This window comes from Pelophylax lessonae, assembly GCF_965119305.1.
Source record: "Pelophylax lessonae genome assembly, chromosome: 11".
NCBI classification, from domain to species: Eukaryota; Metazoa; Chordata; class Amphibia; order Anura; family Ranidae; genus Pelophylax; species Pelophylax lessonae.
In genome coordinates this window covers 67,983,423-67,993,548 of record NC_138778.1, presented here as the reverse complement: position 1 = coordinate 67,993,548, position 10,126 = coordinate 67,983,423, and the positions used below count along the sequence as shown (strand labels likewise).

At 44.3% G+C, this 10,126-nt stretch overlaps 1 protein-coding gene across 1 annotated transcript in view; it reads right to left on the bottom strand.

The window, feature by feature from the left end:
• Positions 1 to 10,126, bottom strand: part of QRICH2 (glutamine rich 2) — a 176,769-nt gene that overhangs the window by 62,910 nt on the left and 103,733 nt on the right. The window contains exons 9-10 of the mRNA XM_082272781.1: positions 9,263 to 9,436; positions 9,142 to 9,156 (exon numbers count right to left, since the gene is read on the bottom strand). Coding sequence (XP_082128907.1) covers positions 9,142 to 9,156; positions 9,263 to 9,436 — 189 coding nt within the window. The remainder of the gene's footprint in view (positions 1 to 9,141; positions 9,157 to 9,262; positions 9,437 to 10,126) is intronic.

Genomic DNA, 10,126 nt, shown 5'->3' with positions numbered 1-10,126 from the left:
GATGGATTAATACTACTTTAAAGCCAAAGTAAACTCCACCCCTCAAATGCTCCTTCTTGAAAAAGCCAGTATGAGAAATGTTCCCTTAACATTCTACATTATTATTTCCTTCTTTGGATCTTCCCTACTTTGCTTCTATGATATATCTAATTTCTTCCTTCCCATGGTAAGTATTGTCTTCTGCATTTGCAGTGCAGTGTGTCAGAGCCGAAACCTTGCGCATGCGCAGTAAATAGGCAATCTTCTCCTTGTTTGTGAATGGACCTGTAGTCTGGTAGGAGTGCGATGCCATCACGGAGCCATAGCATATTAGTGAATGGACTGATGGCACTAATAGCGTGAACAAAGGACGATGGAGGCATGCACCCGTGACGTCATGAAATGGAACAGCGACCAATTATTAGAAAACTGAGAAGGTTAGAATCCATCCACACATAGCGATTTGTATAGCTTTTAGTAATGATTTAAATGGGGAAAATGTATCAGGGAGAGTTTACTTCCACTTTAGGTGTGTCAGTTAGTGTACAGGACCCATTAGGGAGGAATAAACTCTGCCATTGAAAGGATAATGTTAACTTTTAAAAAAATAATAAATGCAAATCTTTTTGTAAAAAAAAAGTGTGCATTTATTTTTTTATACTGGAGCCTGTAAAGATCAGCAGATCGTGGATTCGTGGATGCAGGAGCTAGAACAAGTTACATGTTATACCCTAAATACTGGTAACATGTTCCAAAGGTGAACGTAGCCTTAATTTAGGAAATCATAGGTTCCACACCAGTTTGGATACTTCACACATTCCTGAAATTTTGAAAAACTTGGAATGTAGAAAAGTTTTTAACAAAAGACTAAACGATCAAACAAATGTTTAACACCCTATAGCAGGGTTTCTCAACCAGGGTTCCATGAAACCCAAGGGTTCCTCCAGAGGTTGCTGGGCGTTCCTTGAGCAATGAGCAATTTCTGCCTCTCAGATAAGTTCCTATTAATCTTTTTAGCAATCTGTAGGGGGTAATTCTTCCCAATAACCACAAGTGTAAGAAGCATTCTTCCCTCTGACCATCACACTAATGTATCATGAGTTGCAGATATAGTCATTTTTAGCAGGGGTTCCCTGAAACCGGAAATTTATTTCAAGGGTTTCTCTGTGTTGAAAAGGTTGAGAAAGATTGCCCTATAGCAACATCATTATTCCCTTATTACTATAGCAAGCCTATATATTTCCAGATGGACTAGTAGCGTAGATGTGCTAACCACTAAGCCACAGCTAATGACAGATAAACTGTAAGACCGCATTCACACTGCAGCTGCACGAATTCTGCGGCGACCTGTGAAGTCGTAAAATGAACTTCATAAAATGAATGTCTATGCAAGTCGCCTCCAGGTCGTCCCGAAGTAGTACAGGACCCTTTTTCTAAGTCGGAGCGACTTGTGTCGCTCCTTTTAGAACCGGTCCTGTACTACACTATGGGAGCGACGGTGCACGACTTGTCAGGCTGACCAAGTCGCCTGACAAGTCGTACCAGTGTGAATGGAGACTAAAACTTATTTGGTTGTATCGTGATATTATGTAACGACTCCCAGGGTGTAAGACATAGAACAATAGAGAGCAGAAAAGGAACCATTATGCCTGTGTTATATAAAAGGTTTGCTAAGAAACAGGGAATTATACGAATAAATTAGATATTTAGAGGAAGTGTGCCACAATTCAAAGGGGTCTATGTATAAAAAGTTTGCACCAATGAAATTTGTTGTATTCTTTATCAAAAGCACCTTCTAGTGGCCAAAATTCCTTTTTTTTTTTTTCCTGATTTGAAGTACAGAAAAACATTGGATTGCAAACATAATTTGTTCTGGAAACATGCTTGTAATCCAAAGTACTTTTATATCAAAGCGAATTTCCCCATAAGAAATAATGGAAACTCTGATGATTCTTTCCACAATCATTTAGCCCTTCAGTTTATAGTCCACATAAAAAGATTATTACAATGTGATAGGTTGTGTAACCATTAAAAGTCCATCCACAAATGGCAGCTTCCACAAGGAGATCAGAAGCAAAATTCAGCAGGAGCCACAGAGTATAAAAAAGGCGCCTCTAAGTGTAGCAATATGGTTACGTTTAATGAAAGTACAACATTAAGAGTCGGTTCACACTGAGGCGACACGACTCCTTACTACTTCGGGGGCAACTTGCAGGGACTTCACATAATGGAATTCTATGCAAGTCGCTCCGAGGTCGCCCCGAAATAATACAGGACCCTTTTTCTAAGTCGGAGCGCCTTGTGTCGTTCCTATTAGAACGGGTCCTGTAGCGGTCAATGGACCGCAAGGGAGCGCGACTTGTCAGGCTGACAAGTCACGCTAATGTGAACCGGCTCTTAGCAACTCACATGGTTGATGATTAAAAGAGGTACATCTAAGAATAAAAAGGGGGTGCATTTAGCGCCCACTTGCTTGGGATTATGGCCACCTTCAATATAGCTTCAGGAATAGCCGTAGGTTTAGTGGGATGGTTGCAGGTGGGCTATTATAGGGTTAATTCTACCTTTAGGAGCTGAGGCAGGTATCAGCCAATGGGGTAATTAGAGGCTTTTAGAAGACAGGTGCAAGGTGTTATAAGGAAGTGCCTGTGCCCTGCTTCCTCCTTTTGCATCCGAAGAGCAAGAAGGAAAGTTCAGCAGGAAGGAAAGTTCCATATACAGCATTCCCTGAAGTTTTACTTCCTTACCTGGGGTCATGGAAGACTTGCTGAAACAGTTAATTCAGAAGGCAGAAGGAGCCGGTGGAGAAGAATGGCTGCGGCGGTGTCTGTCTTTCTCCGCAGACACTGAAGTACAGCAGGCTTCACAGGCAGCCGGGAGCATGAGAGACTGCGGCGTGGCGTCCCCCCCCCCCTCCCACTCAGGAGTCTTTGCAAGCAGGGCAGGAGCCAGGACTGAACCCCCGAGCGCTGAGGAGTCGGGCGCCGGGGAGAAGACAGCGCCATGTGGAGGGAGGCGAGCGGGAAGTGGACCGGCCGGTCAGTGGACAGGACACTGGAAAGACAGGGGCGTGCGTCCGCCGCCCTGAGAAGAAGAGGAGAGCGGTCTCGCAGTCTCCTAGAAGAGGAGGAAGAAGCGTAGTGGACACTATGCAGGCGGGTCCCAGCTCGGGAAGAGGGCGCCATCTGGTGGCCAGAGAAGTTACTGCAGCGCCTGTTAACTCCTTACTGGAAGAAAAAAATACATCTCCATTCATTTACCAGGCTCAGGGAGCAGTGGCTGATAAGGGGCTGCTGGAGGAGGCGGCTGGACAAGAGGCTGTTTCACCTCCAGCAGCTGGTGAGTCATCACAAATGCAAAATTTATCTGCGTTAATTGCTTCCTTGTCTTCCCTTGTTAACTGTTTGGCTCCTGGCATTGCGGTGGCTGCAAAAGATTTTTCAGCACAGCAATCTCAAAATGAGCCTGTTTTTTCTCCTGCAATGTCTTCTAATGTACCGTTTAAAGACCAGTGTCATTTTAATGCTGAACATGTGTCTACCAGTAATTTTTTCTCTATGGCCCCTGTGACGCAGGTGGGTGGTAGCGTGCATGAAGAGCGTTATGCCCTGTGAAATGTCGCCTCTGGGGTACCATCTAAATGTGTCGGTTAAGGAAAAAATTTGGAGGGGTGATTTTGTAGATTTGTTGTCCCTGTTGCCGTCACATAAGGAATTTGCGAAAACGGACAAGAGGGAGGACAAACAGGATGAGGATAGGCGTAGGAGCGCACCTAGGTCTTTCCACAACTGGCTACAGGCATTTTGTATTTTTGCAGGAGTGATGGCGGAAAAGCATCCTGAAAAGTGCGGGGGGTTGTTTCAACACTTAGACCACATCTTGGAAGCCTATAAGAGCTTCGGAGGGTTAGGATGGTATTTTTACGACGAGTCCTTCCGTCAAAAATTGTCGGTACACCCGTCGTTGCAATTGGCTGAATTTGATGGCGCCCCAGAGGCAGGTACCCCCCAAGCAAACGCAGGCGGGCGCTTCGAATATGGCTTACCGCAAGGGTTTTTGCTTTGCTTTCAATGAAAGCCAGTGTAGATGGAATGCTTCCTGCAAGTACAAGCATGAGTGTTCTTTCTGTGCAGGGCCGCACCCGGTGGCTAAGTGCTTTAAGAAGTCAGCAGTGGGTGGGTCGGTGCTCACACAGAAGGATATTTTTCCTAAAAGCCTGCACGCCAGTGAGGCTGGAAAAAATGCGTCTATGGTTGGACATATACCCAAGCAGGGAGAAAGCACTTTTGCTCACTGAAGGGTTTGAGCGGGGTTTTCCGCTACCTACTTTTGCTGGATCTGGCTGCGTAGGGGTAAAGAATTTGAGATCGGTAGATGTTTTTCCGCAGGTTGTGCGGGACAAAATCTTTAAAGAAATCGAGCATGGAAGGGTCTCGGGTCCGTTTGAAAAACCGCCGTTTGTTAATTTTCGTTTATCGCCTTTGGGAGTGGTGCCTAAAAAAGAACCTAATGAGTTTAGGGTCATTCATCACCTGTCCTATCCCAAAGGCGATTCGTTAAATGACGAGATTGATGAAGAATCTTGCTCGGTTTCCTACGCGACGTTTGAAGAGGCCATAGGTAAGATTAAGGCTTTTGGGCCGGAGGCTTTGTTAGCCAAGGCGGACATCAAATCAGCCTTTCGCCTGCTGCCGGTAGCTCCAGAGGCTTTTAACTCGCTAGGTTTTCAGCTGGATGGTTTTTATTTTTTTGATAGATGCCTCCCAATGGGCTGTGCGCTGTCCTGCTCATATTTTGAGGCATTTGCCACTTTTCTGCATTGGGTAGTGTGTGTTAAGTCGGGTAGTGGCGGCGTGTTACACTACCTGGATGATTTCTTATTTGTTGGGCCTCCAGATTCGGATGGTTGTTTGCATTTGTTAGAATCTTTCAAGGCAGTTGCGGATGAGTTTGGTGTTCCGCTAGCCGAGGAGAAGACGTGTTTGCCGGCCACGGAATTGGTTTTTCTGGGTATCCGGATTGATACCGTACGTTTGGAGTTTCGGTTGCCTGAGGATAAGCTGGCAAGATTGAAGGGTCTGATTCGGCTGTTTTTGGCGAGAAGAAAAGTTTTGCTGAAAAGCATGCAGTCATTGTTGGGCTTGTTGGCCTTTACGTGTAGGGTGATGCCCATGGGGCGCGTTTTTTCGCGCCGTCTTTACCTGTCAACGTCAGGATTAAAATCTCCATTCTCCCACATTAGCTTGAATAGCTCTTTGAAGGAGGATTTGCTGGTGTGGGGCGAGTTTTTGGATACTTATAATGGTAGATCCTTTTTTCAGGCAGATTTTGTTTTCGCTCCAGATTTTAGTTTGTTCACAGACGCTGCTGGCTCTAAAGGTTTTGGAGCAATTTGGAGGACGCATTGGTGCTGCGCGGAATGGCCGGAGTTTTGGAAATATAACAAGCTAACGAAAAATGTGGTGCTGCTTGAGATCTTTCCCATTCTGGTGGCTTTGGAGCTATGGGGCGTTTTCTTTGCGGACAGGCGTATTTTGGTCGAGACGGACAATAAGGGAGTCCTTTTTGCAGTAAATTGTCTATCTTCCAAATCTGTTTATGTCGTCAAAGTGCTTAGGAGAATCGTGTTGTTGTGTTTGAAGTATAACATCTGGCTTAAAGCAAAACATACCCCGGGAGTACTAAATAACCTTGCCGATGCATTGTCTCGGTTTCAGATGGACCGCTTTCGAGAACTATTGCCGGAAGCCGACGTGGAAGGTATCGATTGTCCGGGCCATTTGTGGAAAATTGTCGAGACCTAGTTGGGAAGGCGATTGAAGGTTCCTTGGCACCCAAGACTTGGGCGAGCTATACTGCCGCATGGAGAGACTGGTTGTGTTTTGCTGAATCAAGAGGTCTTGCCGATGGCTGTCCGTCAGAAGGGGTGGTGTTAGAATTTCTGGCTTCAAGGATGCAGCAACAGGTGTCTTATAATTATTTGTGGAAGACGCTTGCGGGTATCTCATTCTTTTGTCGTCTAAAGGGGTTTCGGCCTTGTACGAGCTATTTTGCTGTACAACAGGCGTTGAAGGGCTACAGGAAGATTTCTTTTGTAAAGGACGATAGGAGACCTATTTCCCTTGATTTGTTGGGAGATTTATGTGCTGTAACGAGTGAAGTATGTAGCTCCGTTTATGAAGGGATTCTTTTTAAGACGGCCTTTGCATTGGCCTTCTTCGGGGCTTTCCGCATTTCCGAATTGGTGCCTTTATCCAGAAAAGTGGAAGGGGATATTTCTTTTAAAAATGTTCTATTGGGTGAGGATGGGGTTCACATTTGGATCTGCAGTTCAAAAACGGATGCTTTAGGGAAAGGGGTAGGAATCAAGCTGAAGGCTCAGACGCCGGGGAGGGTATGTCCTTGGGCGCTGGTTCGGAAATTTCTGGGCATAAGGCCTCAGGGTGGTTTTCAATTTTTAGTTCACTATGATCTTTCCCCACTTACGAAATATCAATTTGAGTTTGTGTTGCGTAAGTGCTTAGAGCGGTTGGGTTTGCATGGATTAAAGTTTTCCTCCCGTTCATTTCGTATAGGGGCAGTTTCGGAAGCAGCAAGAAGGGGTTTTTCGGAGGAAGTGATAAAAAGTATGGGGAGGTGGAAATCTAATTGCTTTAAAGTTTATGTTAGACCTAACATGTTTGTTTAATTCCCTCAGGTGGCCAACGAACGGTATGGATCCTGGGCCATTCGTTTATTTTCTGGGCAAGAAAACGTGCAGCTCAGCGTAATTACTCTACTAATTTGTCTCTCCCTTTGGAATCTTTTAAGTTATTCTGGAAAGGCATTAGGGGCCTCCAGTGGCATCAGCTTTATTTTCATTTGACCAGACTTTATCAGAATTGGCCCCCTCCTTCCATTTTGTTGATACATGCGGGTGGGAATGATTTGGGGAACAGAAAAACGTTAGAATTATTATTTATGATTAAAAGGGATTTGCATTTTTTCTCTCTCTCCTCTCCTGGGACAGTAATTGTGTTCTCGGAAATTGTGCCTCGCCTTACTTGGCTGTCCTTGGATCAGAAGAGAATTATGGAAAAGATGAGAAAAAGGGTGAACAGGGCGATGGAGAAATTTATGCCGTCAATTGGAGGATTGTCATATAGACATGTAGATCTGGAAGGCGGGATACCGGGCCTGTACAGGCAGGACGGAATTCACCTTTCCGAGGTTGGTCTGGATATCTTTAACTTGGGTCTACAGTATGGCATTGAACAGGCCGCGGTGGTGGGGTTGGGCCGTTCTTGTTGCTCAAGTCCGGCTGGTGGGGACGGTATTTTTTGCTAATTGATTATGAAGTTAATGCTTGCTTGAGTTCTAAATAACTAGCTAGTACAATTTATTTTCACTATGTGATTTTGGTTTGAAGTATTATTATTATTATTATTTATTATTATGATTATTGATCATCTGAATATTTGATTTCATATTTAAAACCAATAAAGCGTGCCGCGGCCATTTTCTTGCCAATACTGCTGTTATGTTTGGTTATTTACTAATTAAAGTGATGTTTGAATGGATGAAAGTGTGGCCTATAATCCCATGCAGTTATCTGGGATAAAGATGTCCATATAGACCAGCCTTTCTCAACCTTTTCAACACAGTGTAACCCTTGAAATTATTTCCAAGTCTCAGGGAACCCATGCTAAAAATTACTATATTTACAACTAATGACACATTAGTGTGATGGTCAGTGGGATTAATGCTCCTCACACTTGTGGACACAGGGAAGAATTACCTTCTTCCAGATAGAATACACTACACCACCCCTTCCCCCCAGCGGGACGGATGGACGGACAGCCTGCATTCTTACCTCCTCCGGCTGTGCGTCTCCTCCCTCTTCCTGGCCAATGTAAAATCGCTTCTGTTTTCAGCCAATCTGGAAAGGGGTCTCACGACCCGCTTCCTGATTGGCTGGAAGGAGAATCAGTGTGATAATAGCGAATATTAATTTGCTATTGTCATACAACTGGGTGGGCTTAGGGTCCAGTGCTCTGCGCCCCGAGCACACACTTTTTTGAAGCCTATTAGAGCTTCTGGCTCTAATCAGGTGCTTAAAAAAAAGAAAAAAAACCCTATTGGAATCCATGCATCCGGCGCCCTGCATGTAGATTAGGGGGCCGGATGCATGGATGGGGGGGGGGGGGGCGCCCCTGTGTCCCCAATGGACGGGCAGCCACTGCTAAAAAAGATCAATGGTGTCAGGGGGAACTTAACTGATAGGCAGAAATTGCCCATTGCTCAAGGAACCCCTAGCAACCTCTGGAGGAACTCTAGTTGAGAAACACTGACATAGACCATCCTCCTCACCGCTGTCAGTTTGCAATCCTGATCAGGAAGACTACCCTGCAGTAGAGCGATCTGAAAGGGAGGCTTGAAGCACTCGTGGAGCACAGTGTGGAAGGGATGGAAGGGAATGACATCAATGACAGTGCTGAGGAGGGTCTATGTGGACAGCTTTACCCCGGATGCCTGCATTAGATTTGCCTGTTTTAATCATCAACCATGTGAGTTGCCAAATATTGTAACTTCATTAAATGTAACCATATTGCTACACCTAGAGGCACCTCTCTTATCTTTTATACTCATTGTGATATGACGCTACTTGTATATCAAGACATCGCTCGTTTATCAAGTCAAAATTTATAAAAAAAATTAGCTTGTTTTGCAAAACGCTCTCAAACCAAGTTACTCTCAATCCAATGTTTTACTGTATTTAAATACAAATGCCATATTATGGTCACTGGATGGCGCTAAAATCACACAAGACAGTCCTATAACACAGAATACTGCAAATTTAGTTGGAGCTGTGAAATGTGTGTTACATTCTTTTATTGAACTTTTTATACATTGACCTTAAAGTGTATCTAAAGCCATCATTTTACACTTTTTCTTGTTTGGAGTAGGGAATGAAAACCCCCCCTGTATGGAAGAGAAAACCTCTCCAAAGTGGGGAAAATCCCTCAATCTGGAGATTTCCCCACTCTATTCTTTTTCCAGTGACAAAAATAATAGTGGGGGGGGGGGGGGGGGTGAAAATGCATATGGGCGAAAATGGCCAACAGGACAAATAGAGAAAGTAAATATCCCCAACAGCTATAAAAACCTGACAGGGGTTCTAACCTGTCCACTCTCTATCTACAAAACAAAGAGACAGTTTCGAATAACTTTATAAGCAATAAAGTCACCTAAGAATAAAAATGATCTTTTAATTTTGTCTCTATGTGTACAGATACATACTCACTTTGCTTTGCATCTCTAGGTTGATATTTTCCAGCACTCTCTGCCAGTCCTGCCTGTCCTGCTCCTGTCCAGTTACTTTGCCCAGCAGCTCCTGGATCATGCTGTTCAGCTGGTCAGTGGTGGCATCAAACTGAGAGCGACTCACTTTACCTTCCAAGGCACTCATGTCTGTTTGCTATCCGCATAGAATACAGCAAGAGAGAGAAATGAAGGTGGAAGTGGAGACGCAAAAGTCTTTACACTGCACAGTCACATAAGCATTCGCAGTTACATAGTTACATCTTTTCGACCCCAGATCTCACATTAAAGAGGTCCTGTCATCCTTATTTCTATTACCAGGGATGTTTACACTGTCGCCTATGGGGATTTTTACTGTAAGTACCAATGTTTGTCGTCATAGTTACATAGTTTGTGAGGTCGAAAAAAGACATCAGTCCATCCAGTTCAACCTATGATGTGTGTGTGTGTGTTTGCTGTTAACCATACATTGTATACCCCTGTATGTTGTGGTCTTTAAGGTGCCCATCTAATAGTTTTTTGAAACTATCAATGCTCCCTGCTGACACGACTGCTTGTGGAAGAGAATTCCACATACTTACTGCTCTGACAGTAAAGAACCCCTTACGTATTTTAAGGTTAAACCGTTTTTCCTCAAGTTTTAGTGAGTGGCCACGTGTCTTTTTGTATTCCCTTTCTCTGAAAAGTTTGTTCTTTATGCTAGGGTCACCAGTACAGTATTTGTACATTGATATCATACCCCCCCTCAATCGTCTCTTCTCCAGAGAGAATAAGTTCAGTGCTTGTAGTCTTTCCTCATAGCCGATGCCCTCCATTCCCCTAATTATTTTTGTTGCCCTTCTTTGGA